This window comes from Aricia agestis, chromosome 3 (assembly GCF_905147365.1).
Source record: "Aricia agestis chromosome 3, ilAriAges1.1, whole genome shotgun sequence".
In the NCBI taxonomy this organism is placed as follows: domain Eukaryota; kingdom Metazoa; phylum Arthropoda; class Insecta; order Lepidoptera; family Lycaenidae; genus Aricia; species Aricia agestis.
The window spans coordinates 18,124,263-18,150,164 of record NC_056408.1 but is presented as its reverse complement, the minus strand read 5'-3'; the positions used below and the strand labels follow the sequence as shown (position 1 = coordinate 18,150,164).

The 25,902-nt window shown below is 35.9% G+C and overlaps 1 protein-coding gene across 1 annotated transcript in view; it reads left to right on the top strand.

Annotated features, from left to right (window-relative positions):
• Nucleotides 1-378: 378 nt before the first annotated feature.
• Nucleotides 379-25,902, top strand: part of LOC121740347 (unextended protein-like) — a 36,278-nt gene continuing 10,754 nt past the window's right edge. The window contains exons 1-5 of the mRNA XM_042133020.1: nt 379-831; nt 23,505-24,018; nt 24,098-24,637; nt 25,039-25,155; nt 25,644-25,815. Coding sequence (XP_041988954.1) covers nt 461-831; nt 23,505-24,018; nt 24,098-24,637; nt 25,039-25,155; nt 25,644-25,815 — 1,714 coding nt within the window. The 5' untranslated portion in view covers nt 379-460. The remainder of the gene's footprint in view (nt 832-23,504; nt 24,019-24,097; nt 24,638-25,038; nt 25,156-25,643; nt 25,816-25,902) is intronic.

Below are 25,902 nucleotides of genomic sequence, written 5' to 3'. Positions count from 1 at the left end.
ATGTCATGGTTGTTTTGGTGCAATAAAGGATTTTCATTAATTCATGCATTCATCTTGGATTTTATGGTGACTCTTTTCAGAGCACGCTCGCTTACCGATTAGTTAACATATAGATGTTAACTAATCGGTAATAGTGATTAATACAATAATAATTATTGACTGGTGCACTAGAAGACGTATCGACTACGGAACGCAAGTATTATTTCACGCCGGTTTTCTAGGTAGCCGTGACTTTTCCGTGCGACGTATAGCTCTCTCGGTGAAAACGCGTCGGCATCAGAGACAACAAATATGTTCGGAGGGAAAATTAATTGAATACGTAGCAACACGTAGCGGAACATCATTGCGAGTTCGAAATAAATACGGCCGGCTCGGCACTCCGGAGTCCGGCACTTCGGCACTCGCAGTCGGCACTCATTCGACCTCGGGACGCGGTCAGTCGCGGACGTCGACACCAGACATGGCATCGGTGTGTGTGTTACGGACTAGTGGTGTATTTTTATTATTATTCCTGTTGAACAATGCCTTATCCTCCGCGCCATGGATATTATCTGTTAACGTTAAGCATGTTTCGTGCGATAAGGAGAAATGTGAATATTTATTGAATGTGTTTGGAAATATTAAATCATGGTCGTTAACCCCCGAAGCGGGCGAGCGAGGTGGCGTGTGTTTGACTAAGTTTTACAAAAATACTGCTAATTCTGATGTAAAATTTGTGACGAGGAACGATGGGAAGAAGTTATATTTCTGTTCTGAAAGTGAAAACGGTGAATGGTTCCATCAAGGAGACGGTTTATATTTGGTTGGGGATGACGTCATCACAACTTTGCGGTGAGTGTGAACCCGATTAGATTTTGATGGTTTATTTAATGTTTTGTTTACGTTTTTACGTCATGTGCTTCACTTCCAAGTTGCAAAAAGTAGATTTTAAATATTTTAAAATTAATAAAAAAAGTTTGTATGTACCTAAGTACTATTAAGTATATCCAAATTCCAAACCTTTTAACAAGCTTAAAATAAATACTTATTTAATTGTAAAAACTTTGGTTATTCGCAAATAACTTATTTTTTTACAGTAGATCATAATGGCATAGTAGTGGGATAAAGTGATTCATTTGCTAAATTATTGTGCGTTATCACGTGGTTGGGTACAGACAGAAACTGTGCGTCATCCATCGCTAAAATTTAACTGTTTCATTACCTTCCATGAATGATAAGTGGGTTTAAAAACATGAGACATCATTCCAAAAATAGCTTGTCGAGAAAGATGATGTCCAGGATAAAAATTAAAGTTAAAAAAAGTCCAGGTCCATTGATTCTCAAACTTTATACTTACATGCTTAGATTTCATTTTTGTGATCTGTTGTTACTTTTAATTTTTTAGTTAAATTTCAACATTAATTTAGTACTTGTAAATAAATAATTATAAAAAATATTTTTTACTAGCTGTTGCCCGCGACTTCGTTCGCGTGGACTTTAGTTTATAGCGCGCGGTGTCAACAAAATTTGTGTCAAATTTAAAAACTTTTTAAAACCCTGGTAATTGGTACCCCTCTTAGGGCCGCGCTACACCGGAATGGCAGCGCTGAAAGTGCTCGCCTCGCCGCTGCCATTCCGGTGTAGCGCGGCCCTTAATTATTGAAAATACCCAAAAACAGCTGTGCAGTGTGCACATAATCTATACTAATATTATAAATGCGAAAGTATCTCTGTCTGTCTGTCTGTCTGTCAGTCTCGCTTTCACGCCAAACGCCAAAACTACCGAACCGATTGTAATGAAATTTTGTATACAGATAGTCTAAAGCCTGAGAAAGGACATAGGCTACTTTTTTACTGGAAAAAAGGGTTGTCAGGGGGTGAAAATGCGTAAATTTGTTCAAATTAAGTTAGTTCCAAAAATTCATAATAGATGGCGCCGTGCGTCTTCTACATCGCGCTGACGCTTGCTCAAAAGTCTTTCTATAAGAGGTGGTATCATCTTACATTTAAGTTTCGATTTTTTTCGATTGTTATATCTATTCTACGGTATTAAATAACTCAGTACTTTATCTGTGTAGTGACGTAACCTTAAACCTATCAATGATAAATAGTTTATGGGTAAAGTTGTGTAATTGGGGGCTAAATAAGCTTTAAAATTTGGCATAAAATATAAAGTTTAATATAAAAAAATGAAATACTTATTGTGTGCACACTGCACAGCTGTATTGATTTAAGGGGTACCAGGGTTTTTTTATAAAAGCTTTTGACACCAATTTTGTTGACATCGCGCTTTATAAACTGAAGTCCACGCGGACGAAGTCGCGGGCAACAGCTAGTAACTAATAAGTATGATTAGTTCTATGTTACAATGAAGTAAAAAATAAAACGCCATCTGTTGAATCGTATTAGAACTAAAATGTTCATTGCATCGATATATTTCTGGATTTTTTATAATATTATACATAAAATATATTTAAGTAAAAAATAAAACGCCATCTGTTTTCATATATTAGAATTAAAATGTTGATTGCATTGATATATTTTCTGGATGGAATATAGGCCAACACGGTACACTTGAACTCCTATATTATAGAGCGCCTTCTGTCGTCAACTTGTCACATATATTAGAAATGCTGTAGGAGTTCTATAAGATAAGATAGATTGATTATTATTATACCAAGTGATAATATTATTAAACATAATATTCTAACGTATTAAAAACTAAAAACAAAAACATAATAACTAATAAGTATGATTAGTTCTATGTTACAATGAAGTAAAAAATAAAACGCCATCTGTTGAATCGTATTAGAACTAAAATGTTCATTGCATCGATATATTCCTGGATTTTTTATAATATTATACATAAAATATATTTAAGATTTTTGAAATTTTATTTTAATACACATCCAAGACCCAGGAACATTTAAAACTTTTTGTTCCGCCTGCGGGACTCGAACCCAGGACCCCCGGGATGAGCGCTGGCCACGCGTAATGCGAATTAATTTTCATCGATATTTTCATGGAAATAAGATATTTTCCCACATCAAAATGTAGCCTATGTCCTTTCTCAGACTCTAGAATAACTGTGTACAAAATTTCATTGCAATCGGTTCAGTAGTTTTGGCGTGAAAGCGAGACAGACAGACAGACAGACAGACAGAGATACTTTCGCATTTATAATATTATAGTATGGATAATTCTAAAATCTAGGGAAAATGGGGAAAACGTGCTGAAAATATTTAGAAAAATAATTTGTTTTAAACTAGGTAATTGTTATACTTATTAAGTAGGTAGTTAACCTTAACACACATTTTATTTTATCAGTTGGTATGCCAGCATGTCGTATTGCTATACGACATGCTATGTAAAATGTAGGGTCAAAAACTTCAACCAACCTAAAAACTCTTGGTTAAACTTTTTGTAAAAGTAAGGCATGTTCTCTTAAACTTTATATTTTTGGGGTATGAAGATTTTGGCCGACCTACTGTCCGCTATTGTGTTATTTCGCGTTCACGAATATTTTTTCAAAAATGGATCTAAGCTAACATCAATACAAACAAAAAATAATCTTGGACAAAACCACGTAAAGTGTCACATTTCGAAGATGATCTGCCAAAGTTTTACCAGTTTAAGATAATATTGCAACTTATTGTTTACACGAATAAAATTGAATATTATTATACATTATATTACTTTTACAACCTTAGCCATTGCACTAAAAGTAATTTCGCACCAATGAGTGTCGGTGAAGCTGCAGTTGAATAATATCTGTACTTCTCAATAGATTTCATTCATTAAAAGTTATAGTGCAGTCTTATTAATAATACTAGCGACCCGCCCCGGCTTCGCACGGGTATAAAATACATAGCCTATGTCACTCACTTCATTCTTTTGAAGTCGGTACTGGCCAAGTTTTATGTCAAGTAAGTATCTGATCCAGTTCTGGGCTGGTATCGACTATCGACTTCAAACGAATGAAAATTGAGTACGGAATTGGTTGAGGTTAAGTCGAATTTCGAAAAAGGCACTAACAAAGAATAAGAATTATTTAATTATTTTTAGATCATATGTTTTTTACCTTGGAAGTCGGTTTCAATTTTTTGTTAAAAAATAGTAATATGTATACTATACGTATTACGTAATGATTGTAATATGGCAATGGATAAAACTGGCAAAAGAAAAGACGTATTGTGACTTGTAGAGTAGTAGAAAAAACTCCGTTTATATTAGTCTTTGCACTCTCACTCCTTTCGATTATAATATACGAGCAATATATTTTACTTAATTCGATGAACAACATAGAGCAAGTTAGTTTTTACCAGAGAGTACCTTTCAGGCAAGGCCAATACGTTAGTATGAAAGCTTGGCTTTACTAAGGTAAACGCTGTAAAAAGACACTAAATACTGAATCAAAATATGTATTTTGCGATTCCATATTGACCTCATTACATAAGTCACATTTAGAAAATCCTTGGAGACGTCTGCGCGTGCGTCTGGTGGTTTGCCAAAATTTATTTATATTGCCAACTTTTTTACAATTTTATTCTATTAAGTCAAAGTCAATAGAGATAACCTTTATTTTCTGGCAGACAGCCTAAGTCTCGAGCATCAAACACTACGTGGTCTAGACGCTTGATGAGACTAGATGTTATAAAATCTAAAAACAACACGATGTATTGTTCCTTAATCTTCTTCCTAAAAATGCAACTAGCTAAAGTTTGAGAAGCGCTGGGCAAACCTAAGCAGCATTAACTAATTTGACTACGTTCCACAGCACACATCATATTTTAATAAAAAAAAATACAATATAATATATTATGTATTAAAATAAGTTTAGTTACTTTTAGACATAAAATTCCGATTACAATAAAACAGTAATAAAAGTTGTCCTTAAAAATTAAGAGCGACTAAATGTTATGATAGCGAGTGTGTAATATAAATAATGTTAAATAATATATAAATAATACACGGTGATAAGACTCGCATTGAAATGTATTTGCCGTCGATAATAGCGAATGGCATAGTACCTAAGTGGTGTCAATAAAATATATGAACCGTATCCTTAATTTTATACTGTGACGTAAGTGCTCTAAAGTTTACGGTCCTCCAGATACAGGGTCCGTACTACGAAACGGTTTTGAGACTCAAACAATCGTACGAGAATGTCGCGTCCTACTCTAACAAACGTGAAATGACGTTGTTAGAGCAGGACGCGGCATTCTCGTCCGATTGTTTGAGTCTCAAAACCGTTTCGTGGTCCGTACCAGGACCCAAATTCCCTCTTAACCGAGCTCTAGACAGTCCAGATGTTCCTAAATTTTTAAGAAACACCAACCAGAGCGTATTCCCTCTTAAAAGGCCGGCAACGCACCTGCAGCTCTTCTGATGTTGCGAGTATCCATGGGCGACGGTAGTAATTGCTTTCCATCAGGCGACCCGTTTGCTCCTTTGCCCCCTTATTTCATAAAAAAAAAACAATCTAAATACCGTTGGTACCATTTTTATAATATGTAGAGTAAGATGTGCGATAAAATTACGAGCATTTAATTACTAACGTAAAAGTAATGAGTCGGTTTTACTAGGTCATAATTGAAACAATTCAAAATATTTTTTGTTAAGCCCGGATTAAGTGTAAAAAGTACCCTCAGGTTCCGCGGAGACCATTTTGGGAAACCCTGCTCTAGTGCTAGAAACGTCACTTAAAATAGCGGACTGTGTTTGTTTATTGTATCTGCTATATCCAGATTCGTCTGGCCTCCAATGTCACCAATAAATATACGGCTTTTCACTTAATTTCTATCTGTTTTTTATCTCTTCGTGCTTGGTGTGCTAAACTTGATTTTGATGAAATTTGGCATAAAGAGATACTTAGGCCTAGGAGAGAACAGGAGAGGTAGTTTATATAAAAATGCACCGTTAGTCGAATTTCTATGTAAACCACATAATATTATCGAAATTCGACCTAGATATTCTCTATTATAGTCTATAGCAGGGATGTTGCGGATCCCGATTTTTTCACGTCCGCGGATGCGAATGCGGATGCGGATTTTTAGAGGTTTACATCCGCGGATGCGGATGCGGATTTTTAGAGGTTTACATCCGCGGATGCGGATGCGGATGTTGCGGATCCTACATAAATATAGTTTATAAAATGAAAAAGTATTTTCATTTTTATTAATGTATTACAAAATAATAGTACAGGTTCCCTAAAACAAATTTTTTGATTAATATCAAGCAAATTTTTCGTCAGTAGCTTCATTTTGAAACGCATTTTGAATAGAACAATCCATATTTTAGGACCATCAAATCAAAATATTAAATCATATTCATCTCTGTTAGCTACCACTTTCGCAGAGGAAATTGTTGTTCGTTTTATCAAAATGAAGCTGCTCACGAAAAATTACCTTGATAGTAATCAAAAAATTTGTTCTAGGGAACCTGTACTATAATAATACTATTGTATTAAAGAGATAATAATTTGTAAATGAAAATTACATTAATTCCCCTGTATTAACCTCTACCACTTTTTTGTTAGTAAATAGGAGCATAAAGCATTATACTTAAATTATTAAATAGTAATAATGCTGCTTTTTATTAAGTGTACGTACAAACAAACACGTAGTGATTAATTTACACAAAAATTTATTTAAACGCGTAAGATCTTGTCACCGCTCCTGTCATTTAGGGTTCCGTAATCAACAAGGAACCCTTATATTTTCGGTCCATCTGTCCGTCTGTCTGTCTGTTTCTCCGCGGTTTCGCTCAGAGAATAGCCTACAAAGCCGAAATTTGGCATGAATGCGCATACATATAAACGATGTCGACAAAATCCATCCACACTAATATTATAAATGTGAAAGTGTGTCTGTCTTTCTGTCTGTCTGTCTGTCTATCTGTCTGTTACCTCTTCACGCTCAAACCGCTGAACCAATTTTGCTGAAATTTGGCATGGAGATACTTTGAGTCCCGGGAAAAGACATACGATACTTTTTATCCCGGAAAAATGTACGGTTCACGCGCGATAAACGAATTATGGCGCAACAGAGTTGCGGGCATCATATAGTGGTATATAAAACCTTTAAAAATTTTATGGGGTCTCCCTTACACATCAAGCGGGGATAATTCTTTTTATTTCGCGTCCACTCCACCGTGTGTGATGTCGTTGGATAGGGTTTTTAAAAATATTACAAGTATTGCAAGATCATTTTCCGATTTAGGGATCCATTTGTGAAATATGCAAAGTTTTAAAGTGGAAGAAATCGTTAGTGTCTAGTGTCTATCCCTTCTAACAGCTATTAGCTAAACGGTTTATTCTGAAAAATATGTGGAAAAATTCACGGGAGTAGGAAATATGCTAAATTTAAAAAGAAAATTATCACGGCTAAGAAGACTTGAAGTTATTGAGAAGTACAAAGGAATTTTTCGTTCAAATTCTTTTGAATGTAACTGAGATCATGTTGTTAGTAGTGCAAAACATGTTATAATTCTAAATTCATTGACGATACAAAACTTATCAAAAACTGGCGGTACTATAATGGAACCCTCTATTGTGCGTGGCCGATTAATTGGCCGGCTTTTTCGCTCCCATTGGTCATTTGTCACGCGCAAACGGCACGCGCCATTCACAGACCCCGCCGCTTGTCGCAACTCGTATGACATTCGCATCCGCATGAAAATCCGCATTGATTTAATGCGGATGCGGATGCAGATGCGGATGTCCAAATCTATGCGAATGCTCCGCATTTACGGATGCGGATGCGGATATTCGCAACATCCCTATAGTTACATAGTTGAAACAATAATAACGTTTGCGACTGTAGAGATGTATTTGCCTTCCATTAAAATACATGTTTACGGCTTTATTAGTAATCTTCCGCTTTAGCCAATTTGATAAAAGTATATTTAGATGTGCCGTGTTACATAGCAGCGGTTTTAAATTTTTTTGGTGGCTGAAACCCTCTTAAGAAGAGTAATTTTTGACGGATCCCCAAAAAAGTATATTTTGTCTTAGAATAAATTTTTTCCATGTTGGTTTAGGATGAAATTTTTAAAAATAATTTATGCGTCGCTGACGGAGCCCCTACAAGACCTTTGCGGAGCACTAGAGCTCCGCGGATCACACTTTGAGAGTAGCTGGTGTAGCGTATAGCCCCAATTAAGCAGTTGTATCAATGACCGTCTCGATGTGTCTGCATGAATCATGATGAGTCTGGTTTCCTAGTATTAGTATAACCTTTGTCACGAATGGTAACCCATTACCATATAGCTATGTCCATACCTGTGCCCACACCATACCTATGTCCTAACTCCTAATACTTTGTCTAGTCGGACCGCGCTTTTGACTTCTATGTTACTATGAGAAATGCCCCAAGGACCAATCCATGAATTTGCCTAAACAATAATAATAAAAACTCAGCGCTGCTGTACTTTTACAGTAGACTCTGTAAGGGACACATCACACACCCTAAAGTCATTCTGCAAGTGGAGCCTTTACAACGTGGCCGGCTCGACCGGAGAAATACCACGTTCTCACAGAAAACCGGCGTGAAACAGCGCTTGCGCTGTGTTTCGCCGAGTGAGTGAGTTTACCGGAGGCTCAATCCCCTACCCTATTCCCTTCCCTACCCTCCCCTATTCCCTTCCCTTCCCATCCCTACCCTTCCCTATTACCCTATTCCTTCTTAAAAGGCCGGCAACGCACCTGCAGCTCTTCTGATGCTGCAAGTGTCCATGGGCGACGGAAGTTGCTTTCCATCAGGTGACCCGTTTGCTCGTTTGCCCCCTTATCTCATAAAAAAAAAAGTGACGACTGACGAGAATACTATACGAGGGCTGCTATTTATGTATCCGGAACTGGCCACTTACAAGAACAATATTTAAAAAGTAATTACAACATTTGAAAATAGAACTCTTTGGTTGAAGAATACATTTTGTTTCATGTGACTGTCAATTATTTTTCCATTGTGGCGTCATTTTGAAAATTGCGTGTCTTCATTTGCCATGGATTTAACGCGTGAACATTTTCGTGCAATGATTTACTACGATTTTCGGCGTGGGCTAAATCAACAACAGTGCTTTATTCAACTCACCGCAACTTTTGGAGATGAAGCACCATCAAAAACCACTGTTTATCACTGGTACAGTGAGTTTAATCGTGGGCGGTCTATGCTCACGGATGAAAATAAAGAAGGTCGCCCAAAAACAGCTGTTGTCCCACAAAATATAGATGCTGTGCGGGAACTAATAATGTGTGATCGTCATGTTACATATCGCGAGATAGAGGCGTCCTTAGGCATAAGTATGACGAGCATACATAAGATATTACACGAACATTTGGCTGTAAAAAAAATATGTTCGCGTTGGATTCCGCACAACTTGACAATCGATCAAAAACGGGCTCGTGTCGATTGGTGCAAAAAAATGATAAAAAAATACAACCGTGGTACGTCAAAAGCCGTTTATAATATCTACACAGGTGATGAATCTTGGATCTATGCATATGACCCCGAAACTAAACAACAGTCAACGGTGTGGGTGTTCCAAGATGAGGCGAAACCAACAAAAGTTACTCGTGCAAAAAGTACTTTGAAGCAAATGGTCGCCTGTGTTTTTGGAATTAATGGACATGTGGCTACAGTGCCATTAGAGAATCGTAAAACGGTTAATTCTGAATGGTATACGACCATTTGTTTACCAGAAGTCTTTGAAGAAATAAGAAAGGACAACCGACAACGCAGAATCATATTACATCACGACAATGCTAGCTGTCACACCTCAGCTGAAACAACTCAGTTTTTGGAGGGTCAAAAGATCGAATTGACTGGTCATCCGCCGTACAGCCCTGATTTGGCACCTAACGATTTCTTTTTATTTCCATACGCGAAGAACAAATTACGTGGTCAACGTTTTTCGAGCCGCGAAGAGGCTGTTGATGCGTTCAAAATGCACGTTTTGGAGATACCTCAATCAGAATGGAAAAAGTGCTATGAAAATTGATCCAGCGTATGCAAAAGTGTGTCGATCATCGCGGCGAATATTTTGAAAAGCAATAAAACCATATTAAATGATATATGTTTGTTTCTTTTTTTAATTCCGGATACATAAATAGCAGCCCTCGTAATAATGATAGAAATTGTTGCATCAATTAGTGTCCAAATTACTTTTTTTATTTAATGTCGCTTAAAAACTACGTTTATATTTAATGTTCATTTAACAATGAATAAATATTATGTATTAAATAATGCACATAATGTTTTCTTTGATTTTCTTTTTTAAAAGGGGTCCACCAACAAGAAAGTTTGAGAGCCGCTGTCTAAAGTATTATCGCTACATTTTGTTACCATTGGTTTTTTTGTTTTGACCCAGACTATAATAGCCAAGGAGTGAAACCACGAAAAACTTTTGCCTTTTTATTATTATAGAATAGAATTCCTTACTCCGAGGTGTAGATCTAGTATCAATGTGAGACGAGACAGTCTGCGCCTTCTGCTTTATCCAGGCGCGCCTGGCCTTCACTGTCGACAATTAAACTTATAATTCGTTTTTATTTGAACAATTAGCACATGGCTCGAATGTTTACGTCAAACTGTAACGTTTGAAGCTAGTCAAGCGCGAGTCGAGCCACGAGATTCGTGGGGTTTCGTAATTTTTGATCGACTTCCAAAAGGGCGTTCGGCTGTATGTATTTTTTTTTGTATGTTCAACGATTACTCAGCCGTTTGTGGTCCGATTTTCAGAATTATTTTTGCCTTTAGTTGATGTTCCAAAGCTTCAGGATGTAAGGCCTTCCAGCGGTTAGCCACGGTCATAGACGATACGGCTCTATATTTTAAAACATAATTTTATAAAAAAATATAAATGTAAAAAATTATATTATAAGTAACATTGTTATCAACTTTTAGTGATAAATACACCTAGAAACAGCATCAACTTTCACTGTATCTATCTACTGACACACATTTTTAATTTAAATATTATTATTTTGAAGTAAGTAATAAAAAACGGCACAAGGACAAGCAATATAGAGCAATAATTAAAATGATAAATTAATAAGGTCTAGACTTGTCTTCTAAATATATAAAACTCAAAGGTGACTGACTGACATGGTGATCTATCAACGCACAGCCCAAACCACTGGACGGATCGGGCTGAAATTTGGCAAGCAGGTAGCTGTTATGACGTAGGCATCCGCTAAGAAAGGATTTTGATCAATTCAACCCCCAAGGGGTGAAAATAGGGGATGAAATTTGTATATAATAATACTTCTTAACGCGAGCGAAGCCGCGGGCAAAAGCTTGTGTGTTTATAAATAATTGAGTAGTGTTTATCTTTTCCCGAAAGACACAATCTTAATACTTAAGTCTTAGCTACTAATATATATTCTGTGGTCTTAGGCCCATTTCAGCCACTCTGAGTCTGGTCTGGAGTACATAATATGATTGAGCTGATCTTTTCTTAAAATATCACGCTTTCGGCTTCGCTTTGCCACACTCGAAAAACGAGAAATATAACAAGTTACTGTAAGTAGGTCTCGAAGAAATTTTTAAGTGAACTTAGTGCCAATTTCACCAAAGCCTATTGAGTATTGAAATTAAAGTCCGCGTAAAATAACGCTATCTCTGTCATCTGTAACGGTACCAACAATAGTTAGTACTGTTAGCGCCATAATCCTACAATTTCTACATCGCGGTTTAACGAAGTTTTCGAAGTGCGTCGGTATAATTATTAATATTACAATATACGACAGCTGAAATCAATCAATTGGGCACCACCTCGCTCGGTCGGAAAATCTTACCACACATTCTTTCACTCTTCGTATAAATGCAAGAAACTGACATATATTAAATCATAGAAAAAAATTAACAAGTATAGATACGGTGCAAAATGATTCATTGTGAATACCTATCTGATTTTTCATTCTGTCTAAAGCTGCCTTATTAGCTCGTACAATATTCGTGTGCATGTTAACAATTTAGTGACTAGTCTATTCGCGTTAAGGCGGGGATTAATCTCAATCAAAAACGATAACCTTGCACACAAGCAAAGACCAAGCGTAAACGTATCGCAATAAGATTCATTTTAGCTTAACATAAAACTGTAACAACTCTGGCGGATCTTCTCTATTTTTCATGTTTTTTTAAAATATCTTTGGAAATAAATATTAAGAAACAAAATTGTTCGGTTAAAGAAGTTTTAATATAGATTTACTAACAATTTATTTAAATAAAATGTATAATTATCCTAGTTAATACTTATATTTCGATGAAATAGAGTTTTTTCGGAGGTGAGTTTGTAAATTAATTACAGCCAAAGTGTTACGTTTTATTAAAATGTTTATGGTTTAAGGTATTTTGAATATTGTGCTTTACATCTCATATTTTTTAACACTTCGTTATTATATTGGAACTAGGTAAACCGGGAGTCACGGAATAACAAATTGGGGTTTATCCTCGCCTTAAGAATACAATGAATTATGCGTGCATTCAACAGATTTAGAGTAAATAATCGGGCAAGTGCGAGTCGGACTCGCGCACGAAGGCATGAAGGGTTCCGTACCGGTATAAAAATTTAGTTTTTTTTTTGTATGGGAGCCGGGCCCAATATAATATTTATTTTATTTTGAATTCAATTATTAAATAATAAATAGCCTGGTAAACGAATGATTCTGCTTGGAAAAGTCGAAAGCAGAAATTTTGACTTTAGTACCTTGTTTAGACTAGTTAGGAGATAAACATACAAAAAGTCCTGACCCCTCCGAGGTGAGCCCGATGGAGGGAGGGGCAAAGAAGGTCCCGTTTTTTGGTTTTTTGCTTACTCATCATAAACAATGCTTCGTACGAAATTCTCTTGTACTACATAATAAAAGCTAATTAAATTCTCTACAACTTTGTCCTTTACACTTTGTATCTATCTCCAATCATTGCCTCGCTATGAGCTCCTAAAATTGGCCGAGTGTGTTTTTTAGGGTTTCGTACCCAAAGGGTAAAAACGGGACCCTATACTGAGACTTTAATGTCTGTCCGTCTTCCTGACCATCTGTCTGTCCATCTGTCTGTCTGTCTGTTCGTCCGTCTATCTGTCCGTCTGTCTGTCTTTCTGTCTATCCGTCTGTCTGTCTCCGGCTATAACTCAAGAACGATAATAGCTAGAGAGTTGAAATTTTCAGAGATTATGTATGTCTGTTGCCGCTATAACAATAAATACTAAAAACAAAATAAATTAAATATTTTAGGGGGGCTCCCATACAACAAACTTGATTTATCTCAACTCTTCAAAGTAATGAAGACTGTAGTATGTAGAGAAATAGTTGAGATGTAGACGAATTCTGAAAAAGGCACTATTATAGAGTTAGAGTTATTTAATACTTTTTAGTTCATATTATTATTGTTTTTACCTTGGAAGTCGGTTTTTATTTTTTGTTAAAAATAATTATGGTATTTTTGTCGTAAGTGTCATCTATTAGTTCCGAGTCTACCATTAGTGCTTTTACCTTAAATAGTGTTTAGTGTTTAAATCAAGGAAAAAATCAAATATTTCAAAATTTATGTCTAGTTTTCTAGATACACTAACTTCGTAAATAACTTTGTAATCCCATATAAATGTATAGGATTACAAAGTTACATTTGCGGTTTATAAATCATTGTACCCGTACCATCAATATCTCCGGTTTATCGTCGGTATAGAGATATCTAGCTAGTGTTTAGTGTCTTAATTAAGGGAAAACCTAATAAACATTTCATAATAATTACTGTCCTGTTTTCTTCTTCTTTCTCTAACTTCGTGAATAACTTTGTAATCCCATATAGGTATACACTATACATGTATAAGATTACAAAGTCACATTAATTGCAATTTATGAATCTTTGTACCGGTACCATCGATATTTCCGTACGTATTTTCGAAGGAGTAATAGTTGCACATAGGTATTTAATATTTATAAATATGAAGCACTAGCTTTTGCTCGAGGCTTCGCTCGCGTGGAATTCAAAAATCGCGTAAAATACGAATATTCTTGTAAACCTCCTTTGGAAACCTGACGTTTTTCCAAAACCAAAAGTAGCCTATGTGACTTTTCATCCTTTCAACTAACGGCCGTTCCCAATATTTGATCTATCTCTGGTTTTGCCCTACTAGAGATAGGAATAGCTCACAATTGACATAAAATATATGTCTAATGTCTAATGTGAGCTATTCATATCTCTAGTAGGGCAAAACCAGAGATAGATCATATATTGGGAACGGCCGTAAGTCTACGTCAAAAATCAAGTCGATTGGTTGCTTCGCTAGGCCGTGAAGGAAGGACAATCAAACAAACAAACACACTTTCGCATTTATATAATAATATTAGTATGGATATTGGATAGTCATGAAAGGCAAGTAGTATAGTAATACTGTATACATAATGACTATATTATTATTAATTGTAAGTTTTATTTGTTTCTTATAAAAATCGTTATTGATATTTATAGTAGTAAAAGGTATCAAAAAGGAGAAAAGTAGGACTCTACAAAAAGAAGTGAGATCCCATCAAAAACATCCTGTAAAAAAACCAAGCTTGCAACTCAGTTTTTATACTGTAAAAATTTATGAGATCCATGCAATACCAAGTCGGTTAATTTATTCAGTCCCTACCTAGGGGACCTTCTGTCTCAAGTTAGTACGTAAGTTATTATCATAAATCAATATTAAAAATCTTTTACGTTTTAAATAAATAGATCGACTTGGACATCGCATGAAAACACAATGTATCTTATGATTTAAATACTTACATAATTATTATATTATTAGATTATTTAGTCTATTGCGCTCCATGCGATTGATGCAGGCCCGTAGTGCTGTGTGATACTTTATAGTGTTATACTAAACAATCTAATCATGCGATGTCCAAGTTGATCTATTTATTTAAAACGAATAAGATTTTTAATATTGATTTATGATAATAACTTACGTACTAACTTGAGACAGAAGGTCCCCTAGGTAGGGAGTAGGGACGGAATAAATTAACCGACTTGATATTGCATGGATCTCATAAATTTTTACAGTATAAAAACTGAGTTGCGAGACTTGGTTTTTTTACAGGATGTTTTTGATGGGATTTCCTTATCCACTCTCACGTTTAACATTAAAGCCGTAAAAAAACGTACGTTTAATAAAATACTCTTTTTATATCCACAATCATTGGTCTAGACTCTATTCCAGTTTTATATTCAATAACATTTTATTGTTATTGTGCCAATATTGTGCCCAACCTGTGTGATTTCGTGACAATCATGAGTCATGACTCATGACGCAATGGCTGAACTTGACATGGCAACATAGTCATAGTGATGCACCATGTTATCGATAAAATTGCATGTTTTGTATTTTTAAACGGCGTGTATTATTATTTTTAATTTATTTTAAGTAAGTACTTATTTACTTATTCGTTTCTTTTGATCACTCGAATTGGTCTTCAGTGTTCATATTTGAAAGCTAAGTAAGTAGGTATATACGGTCTACCTATTCGTATTAAATTTGGGAGTGCAGTACCTATAAAAATAATTGATATCAATTACAGTATTTATTGCCCGTATTTGAGAGTAATCCTCGTAAAAATTGTATTAATTTTACGGCGGCCATCTTACGTGTCATAAACTCTGTCTGGCAAGAATCTTGGCGCCAAACCAAAAGGCGCTCGTCACAGATACAATATTACAAACTATTACGTCAAATGAAAGTGAATTTATTGACAAGACTAAGTCTGTGTGTGTCAATAAATTGAATTTATTGAAAGACTATAAATAAAGGTATTTCGAAAATCGCTTATTGTTAATTATGTAAGTATATTTTTTGCTTCTAAGGGTGGGTTGCACCAACTTACTTTAACTATAACTGTAACTTTAGCTATAACTTTAAATACAATGCAAAATGTAAAATCTTTGGTTAAAGTAAAATATGGACGCCATATTTAACCATAACCATAGAGCTTGACAAGGCTTTAAATGCATGGCGAAAAAAGGAATTAACGCTGTTATCGTATAAAAGCGCCATTTTTGACAGTTCTCCTTTACCAGCAGCGCCCCCGCCCACGTTCATTTAAAAGTCTTGTCGGACCAGCAACGTCTTCTGTCAAATTCTGTGGTCAAAGTTAAATTAGCCTTAACTATAACCATAACTTTAACTTTAACCACGCCTCTGGTGCAACCCACCCTAAGGTCTTCATTTGCTTGGGATAACGACTGCTGTTTCGTATTTACTTCTGAGAAAAGATAAAGGAAACCCGACAATAAAAGCAGACTATTATCTTATTTACACGTCTATATAGAGATAGCTTATGAAAATATGTCTACAATACATACAGAGATTTGTAGGTGATAGATGATAGTCATCTAAGTAGACTATTTGATTATTTCTGGTGATGATATACCTATATCATCACCAGAATTCAGAACTTATTTGTTGCCGTTTAAGATTTTTAATTTTACATTTAAAATGTCTGAATGCTAGTTTCTCCTAAGCGCCAATGTTGTTATTAATCCAGATGTTTTGTCTTAAACCTATGTTTTATTAACCGACAAGGAGGAGGTTTAAGAGCGCATATGACCCTAACTTGACTACATACTTTAACCTAGATCTCAAAATCTGTAAGGTCTAGAAAACTGATTTTTTGACACAAGTAACTTCAGTTCATGAAGATTAAATGCTCAAGATGAAAACACGATTACTCAAAAAATGCTCGATAGTTTATTTTTTACAAAAAACCTTGTTTAAACACATTTTTGCTTGGATCTTCGAAGTTTGCTGTCTTTTCTTTAATATTTTTTAATATCTATAAAGGTATAGATAAAACCTAAATTTGCTCAAAACACTTTTTTCATAATCATTATAGTTCAAGTAAAACTAACTCGGCGATGATTCCGCGCCGTCCTTTTTCACCTGGCATATGAAAGACGGGGGTGAGAGTGAAGAGAGAAGGACGATGTTTGATTTTTAGAGTCAGGTGAGCTCTTAACATGTTCGTCTGTTTATTTTTTTTTCTTTTGTATGTTCAACGATCACTTCGCCGTTTGAGGACCGATTTTCAAGATTTTTTCGCTACTGTATCGGGTTTAATCCAAATTTGGCATATAGGGCAGTAGTAGTAGACTTCAAAAGAATGAAAATTGAGTACAGAATTAGTTGAGGTTTAGTCGAATTTTGAAAAAGGCACTAATGAAGAATAAGAATTATTTCATACTTTTTAGATCATTTTAAGAATATTATTTTTACCTTGGAAGAACCCGACTTCCAAGGTAAAACAATTTTTTGTTAAAAAATAATGTTGTAAAGATACAAAAATAATGGCCTAATTTGTAAGCACGAATTAGCATAATTTTAAGATTAAAAACGAAACGAGACTCGCGGTAGATCAAGCTTTTCCGACACTTGACTAATATTTGACCTAAATCCATTTCGTTCATTCCAGCTAAGTGTTTGACCGTGGAAATTTTTGGGAACGTCAGGGGATATTAGCGAAATGAATGTTTGTCACGCGACATCATGGCCAGCGTTTGATGGCCTTTTGTTTCCCCACATATTTACATTATGCTAAGTGCTAACGCACCGAAATCAATTCGGTTCTTTTGTTTTTGGTTAACTATATATATAGACGCTGATGCAATAATTATTTCTGCCATGTACAATGTAATAAGCACAGCTGTACTTGTGGTAAAAATAAAGTTTTAGTTATTTACTTTGCTTGTGTGTTAATAATAATGGATTCTCGTGGAGAATGTAATATATATTGTATTATGTAGCTATAATGTATCAACGTTGCCACTTACCAGAAGTCCCGATTTTCGCGGGACGTCCCCATTTTTCATCAAAATTAAATGTCCCGCGCGGGACAGGCTCAGTCCCGCTTTTCGGGGAAAGCCCCAACGTACGTGCAGCGTGCTGAGAAAGAAAGGTGCATAATGAAGATAAGAGTGCAGGTAGAGGGGTGGATTTTCTTTGGCTACTTTAGCTATCTATTGTCACGTATTTAATAAACGTTATTTTAACGCAAATAGAAAGATAAAAATTCAAAAACTTTTGATTTTATACCTTTTTTTACTTTGAGCTTTTCACTCAAAAAGTTCCAAAGTCCCGACTTGGCACAAAAAAAATCTGGCAACGCTGATGTAGCTTTAATTTTAAAATGTTTAGCTTAAATACTTTAATTATTAAGCGTAGGTAATGCCGTCTCGTCATAGAACAAACAATCAGCCAATTGCTAGTTGGACTCGCGCACGAAGGGTTCCGTACCTTTATAGAGCAAAAAATAGGAGAAATTTGTGTTTTTTTTGTATTATTTAAATTTTATTACTATGCCTATTTTTATTTTATTTAAATTTTATTACTATTTATTAAAGACTAAAGTGTAAATACAATTGAATAATTTGTGAACGTTTCAGGGGCGTACCTGTTGCCATCATTGATATTGAGTAAAAAATTGCAAAAAAAATGACTTTTGTTGTATGGGAGCCCCCCTTAAAATATTTAATTTATTTTGTTTTTTGTATTTAGTATTATAGCGGCAACAGAAATACATATCTAATCTGTGAAAATTTCAACTCTTTAACTATTACCGTTCTTGAGTTACAGCCTGGAGAGAGTGGAGACAGATAGACAGACGGACAGACAGACGGAGAGACATCGAAGTCTCAGTAATAGACTACTGATAGACTAGAGATAGTTCCGTTTTTACCCTTTGGGTACGGAACCCTAAAAACTAGACCGTTGATTGGCGATAGACCTTCTGTTGGCAAATAGAAATGTCCTTAATTGATACAATTGTGTTGAGCAAACAAGCCCTTCCCCTCTTTTCAATAACATTAAGTGCTGTCACAATTATTGCTGATAAAATACGTATCTCTTTGTATTAAACAATTTTTAAATTAATCAATTACTTACTACAATTTTGGGTCTTAAACAAAAGACAGCAAATTCATAAGTAAGAAATAATACTAGTAAAAAGGTAAAAAAAGAAAAGGATAACTATAAAATGAACTCATATTTTACGTAGCACTAGCTGTCCCGGCAAAGGTTGTTTTGCCATAAAATGATTTTCCCTATTTTCCTGCTTTTCTCTTGAAGTTTCTTCTGATTTTTTTTCTATAGACCTCAGGGAGCCCGAGATCTTTCCAACGAATGCAATACCGTAGAAATCGGTTCGTGCGTTCTGGAGTTATACATACCTAGCGTCAGGAAGGAAAATCCGACTTATTTTTATATATTAGATAAAATTATGGCATACCGTATAACTAAATAGGATAGCAAACAAGGGGATTTCTGTTAAGATTGAATTGAATAATGATTTTATAAATACTTACATAGTAATAAATTCACGCTACTGAAACATGTGCTTGTAAACAGTAATAGCTTAGTCTAAACTCAATTATGGTGGTTATGGTACGGTATGAGCGTTTTACAAGAAAATCATTTCTTCCTTGCATATGGAATCGCATTCGATTATGTAATCTTTGAAAACAGATCTAAGGTTCTAGGTCAAAGGAGTTCACAATATCTCGAATGCGACAGATCACAGAACAATAATTATTGTAAGTATGTGTCATTTTAAACTTAAACGACATTATTGTGTCGTCTTCGCTCGCGGCGCGCGGCGCTTGCGCACATAATGAATCATAAATAGTGGGATGGTCTTTAGATTACAAAACATGTACAAAACATGTTAGCATTTATAAAGCTGAACAGTAATAGGGGTTAGCGGTCCGCAAAAGAAGTGTGACAAACTTAAATCCATGAACGTTTTATCCGCAAACACAAATGCAACAAACGTAACAATTTATGAATCATTCAAAATTAGTTTTCGTGGACATTTTCCTCCACCTAGATTTAAAGAAGTTTTCTTGTCGTTCTTCCTTAAGTGAATAGGACAGGGATTTACCATATCATTCGTATTCACAATGGGTAGTTGTCCCAAGCCAAAGATGTGATGATGAAGTTAAGACAATGTTATATAATAATAGTCAAACATTATTATCAATTCTTCCAGAAAGAAGTTCAAAGAATATTTGATCCTTCAAACTATAATTTTCAAGTATTATCACCGACTAAACACAAGCTAAACAATGAACAATAAAAACCATCATTCACGCAATTTAGATAAAACAAGCTGTAAACATTTTAAAATCTTGTACGGTAATCTTTAAGAACATTTACAATATTTTATAAAGTATTTTATTATACCTACTTAACACTTTGTATTCAATTCAGCAATTTATTTTCTATTGAATATAAATAATGTAGTGCTAAAAAGTAATGATTTTAATGAACACAATCTAATTCTCAAGTAGGTAGGTATCCACCGCTTATTGAAATGTAGGTCAAGTTAGAGACATAAATTGCAAAAGGTAAATAATAATATTCTAGCAATTATTAGGTCACTGCACTTGCGACCTAGATATAGAATAAAGGTCTTTCTATAATAAGCTTAGTATGCGTCATAGATTGCACTTTTATTGTTGTAATGAATGATAATAAAATATAAAGTAAGTTTAATTTTATTTTATCGATATCGATTTTATGTACTTTAACAAATTTTCGTCCCTAGCGTGAATTAGGAATCGAAGGACATTTCAAAATAATATACATCGGTGTCTATCAGAGCCCAGAGGTTCCCAAACTAACTGCCACACTCAGAGTGGAACATTAATTAGTTAAATGTAATTAATTCAAAATTTTGACATACGTAAGCCCCCTACATTATCTGTCAAACTCTTCATTAAATTGAAGGTTAATCATAATTAAATGTCTCTGAGTACGGCGGTAACAGTGGGTTGCATCAACTTACTTTAACTATAACTGTAACTTTAACTATAACTTTAACTACAATGCAAAATATCAAATCTTTGGTTAAAGTTAAAAATGGACGCCATCAAGACGCCATATTAAACCGTAACTATAGAGCTCGACAAGGCTTTAAATGCACGTGGCGAAAAAAGGAACTAACGCTGTCATCATACAAAAACGCCATTTTTGACAGTTCTCCTTTACCAGCAGCGTCCCCGCCCACGTTCTTATAAAGCCGACCAGCAACGTCTGTCAAATTCTGTGGTCAAAGTTAAAATTCAAGTTAAATTAGCCTTAACTATAACCATAACTTTGACCATAACTTTAACTTTAACCACGCCTCTGGTGCAACCCACCCTTATTTTGTCTACTGCCCACATTTAGAACAAATTGTTGTTAGCGCCCCCACTTATCTTTATTTCTAAGATCAAGTATGGGGCTTTTGCCGCAAAATTTTATAAAAATAAATACAAAATACAAAACACAAAATTTTCCGGCAACGCACCTGTAGCTATTCTGATGTTGCGGGTGTCCATGGGCGGCGGTAGTTGCTTTCCATCAGGTGACCCGTTTTTTCGTTTGATCCCTTATTTCATAAAAAAAATCCTGCATTAGTCGTTTTCAAACCATATTTTTACCATTATCTACCAATTTTGCATTCCTGAATTATATTCTAAGAAGTCGCCTCCAAAAATTGCTAGCCAAAAATGTTAAAACTTAAAAGTAATGTGAGGGAATAGATGAATTTAATTTAAAATGCATCCAAATCAAATAAAGCCGACACAACTCTCCCATTTTTTTCTGGGTCACCTTGAGGCCTTCAGCGCCCACACCCCTTATGGGTTGTCACTTGTCGCCCACTTTGGGAAAGGCTGGTGTATATTATCGTATGTACTATCAGAGAAGTTGATTCCTAGGGGCTAGGCAGATGGGTCATGGGGGACCTAAGTAATTTGGTCAATGGTCGCGTTAAGTCAAACCCGCCCGACCGGTCACAGCTAACATTGAATTATTATTGACATAATCGAGTTCCCTGCCTAGGATTAGGAATCAATTTCCTCGATATGCATACTTATAAATCTATACATACATATAATAAAACTGTAGAAATGACAATTCTGTACATTAAAGATATCCAAAAAATAATAAGCGGGGGCTGTTACTACATCGCTATAGAAGCCAAAACTGTGGTTAGTTTTTTGTCTGTCTGTCTGTATGTTTGTTCCAGCATCACACGAAAACTACTGATCCGATTTGAATGCGGTTTTCGCAGATATATTTGTCTTCTTCCAACTTAACATCTGGTGTACAAAATTTTTTCCCCCCACCTCTCTAAGGGGTCAAAAGAGGGGGTAAGATTTTGTACCAAACTTTTTTCTTTAACACGAAAACTACTGATCCGATTTGAATACGGTTTTCGCAGATATATTTATCTTCTTCCAACTTAACATCTGGTGTATAAATTTTTCCCCCCTCACCGCTCTAAGGGGACCAAAGAGGGGGTCAAATTTTGTATCAAACTTTTTTCTTCAATGGACTAACTTCATATTATTAACTGTATTTTCAAATTTAACATCTAGTGTATAAAATTTTTCCCCCACCCCTTTATGGGGACCGAAGAGGGGGTCAGATATTGTATCAAACATTTTTTTAACATGAAAACTACTGATCCGATTTGAATATGGTTTTCGCAGATATATTTGTCTTCTTCCATATACAGGATGTAACAAAAACAAGTGATAATACTTTAGGGTGTGTACGTGTTCCTTGTAGAGAGTTCACTGTGAAAGTAGCAGCGCTGAAAGACCAAATTTTTTTTTCACTTTTGTATGGGATGGGGAAACTCGTGACGCTCGGGCCCTTGCCCATACAAAAGTGAAAAAAAATGTTCGTCTTTCAGAGCTGCTACTTTCACAGTGAACTCTCTACAAGGAACATGTACACACCCTAAAGTATTATCACTAGTTTTTGTTACACACTGTATACATAATAAGGGTTGTTCACCGTTAATAATTTATATGGCAAGACAACGTGCCGGGTCAGCTAGTAACTAGCTAAAAGCCGAGCTTTGTGAGTGCTCGCGTCGTCAAACCTTGACTGACTGATGATGACACATCTACATATAAATAAAAAATGGGCGTGATAGTTTTTCAGTAAAGCGTACCACAAAATGTAAAGGTTGTGGGATATACTAGGGCCTGATAACAGTCCGAGGGTATGTTTTCCTCATCATTACCTACTGCCTAATCAACCAAGTGCTCAGTGCAATATGGGCATTGAAGTACTGAAATAATATAGTGAGTATGAATGAGCGGGTATTTACTATTTGAACCAGCTAGTATAGCCATGTCAATTAACCACTGTAGAAGAATAAAAATACGACATAGGTCCTATATAATAGTTACCCAGAAAGTATCCACATCTTTATCCCAACAAGTAATAAATGCGGATTTGTTTTACTTATCTAATCGTGAGTGATGAGACATGACATGATCAATGATTATGACCTTTTAGTTTTTATCAAATCTAGGCTTATATTTCCTAAATTCTGGTTAGGTAGGAAATGGTTACGTAAATATTTATAAGCCAAATAAAGCTAACCCTTATGGTGTGGATAATACGTTCAGTATTAATCTTTCATATCATACCGAGTTCTAAGTTTGTGACCTACCAGTCAAAAGTAAACTAACATTTTCGTTTCTGTTTTACAGGGACTCCGAAAACGAGATAGATGATACAGAAGATAGGTTAGAAGACTTCGGTGATGACTTAGATTTAGCGAATTATTTCAAAGACTTGAAAGTGAATAGAGATGGGGAGAGCACGGATGAGGAAGTTGTCGAGACGTTCGCGGAACCAAACCTGAAGTCGAGAGTTAGGCGTCAAGCTGAAAGTGTACCAGAAACTACTCCTCCATCGGACAACACAACAGTTGAAGAACCTAACGCAGAGGAAGCTAATGCTCCTAACAACGCGGAGAATCCTGCAGCAGCTAACGCAGTCATCATAGCATCGGGACCGGTGACCCTCATGGGGTTGAGAATTGAGGAGTCAGATAAGGAACCCAAAATTGTGGACGAGATGGTACCGAGTGTGCTCAGTAACACGAACTTCAACCTGAGGCTGTTCGGGTCAGGGTTCGGTGACAACACAGTGATTGCGTTTACGCACGTTCCGGAAAAGTACGGATCGAAGTGTCACTTCCTAATAAGCGGAGAATATAAGGTTTGTTCGTTAAACCATTGATTACATTCCATTTCCTGTAAACAATGTCTTTACTAAAATTTTCGTTAATTTTTAACAGGTCACAAAGGCGGAGAAGGATTCAGCCCTGTTTATATTGAAGGCTCCACCTCCAACAGACGATTACAAATTCTACATCTGCACGAAGAACTCGGCAGACGAGGAGTTCAGCCACCAGGGCAACGAGCCGTGGAAGGTCCTCGCGACCCACAACAAGCTGCTTCCCTTGTGGGCTTCCTTGATACTCATCGTCATATTGCTGATGTTGGCTTCACTCTTCTCGGGCTTGAATCTCGGTCTGATGGCTTTAGATAGGACTGAACTACGAATCATCGCCAACACCGGTACCGAGAAGGAGAGAAAGTACGCCCGAGCCATCATGCCGGTTCGAGCTCACGGAAACTACCTTTTATGTACAATTTTGCTGAGTAACGTCGCAGTCAACAGTACCTTCACTGTGATTTTGGACGATCTAACGTCTGGTCTGTTTGCTGTTATCGGATCTACCCTGGCGATCGTGTTCATAGCCGAGATCACTCCTCAGGCGATTTGCGCAAGACACGGACTGTTTATTGGTGCTAAGAGTATTTGGATAATGAAGGTAAGGTCATCCATTTCTGAGTTCGAATCCTTCAGCCAAGCCGATCGCAAACACAGTCAATCTTGCCTTGTCAAATAAATATATACTATGCATGAGCAAATAAGCGATCGATAACTGCAGTGTTATAATTATGGCGTTAATAATAGACTTGAACCCCAGTTCCCACGTAAACGTAAAAGAACTAATACTCGCTTGATGACGACCTTTACTCGAGGGAAAAGATGATTCATACCGCATAATGAAATAAATTCATTCACAGAATTTTGCTCGTCACGCGTTTATTGGAAATGTTTAACCTTGTTTACATTTCTGAGCACAAAACCATTTTAATAGCCCATCAGTCTCAGATGATGACAATGCTCTTTTCACGTGGACATAAAATTGTTTTGTTATTGTTTTAGATAGTGATGGGTATCTGTGGTCCGCTGGCGTGGCCAACAAGTAAACTGTTAGATTACTTCCTGGGTGAAGAAATCGGAACACATTACAACAGGGAGAGGCTAAAGGAGCTTGTTAAGGTATGTTAAGAGAGCCACAAAAATAAGAAAGATCATCAATCAAAAGGTTTTTAAATATGGTGCAATTTAAACCTCTTATACCCTTATACGTTCATTTGGCAGTTTTGTAGTTTTAATATTCGAGTATTTGGATACGTTGCCAAGATTTTTGCGTTTATTACGCAGAATTATATTTAACTACGGCAGAGTTTAGGATTCTTGAGAATTTTAATTAATTTCCATTTGGCAAAAAACTGCAAAATATTGCACAAACACAGATAAAAATCAGGGTGCAGCCTGCAGCTTTTAAGAAATAGACACCCTGACAAACAAACAGTGCCTACTGCCTAGGCAATAAGTTGTAAGATACTAACATTACACTTGAAGTAGATTAATTTTCGCTTTTCACAACAGAAATAAAATAAGGAGAAAGCCATAACAGTATTTTCAAACCCCAAACATTTTATCTTTTCCATCGTAACGTCTTCCTTCTAATAATGTTTATTCAGGTAACGAATCACGTGAATGACCTTGACAAGGAAGAGGTGAACATAATTTCCGGAGCCCTGGACCTCCGCAAGAAGACCGTGAAGGACGTCATGACCAAGCTCAAAGACTGCTTCATGCTGCCCATCAACAGTGTACTGGACTTCGAGACTATGTCCGAAATTGTTAAATCAGGTAAATGCATGCGCCACAAGCGTACAAGCACGATAGTGAAATATTTGCAGCATTCCTTCAGTACCTTTGTAAATGATGAAAATATTG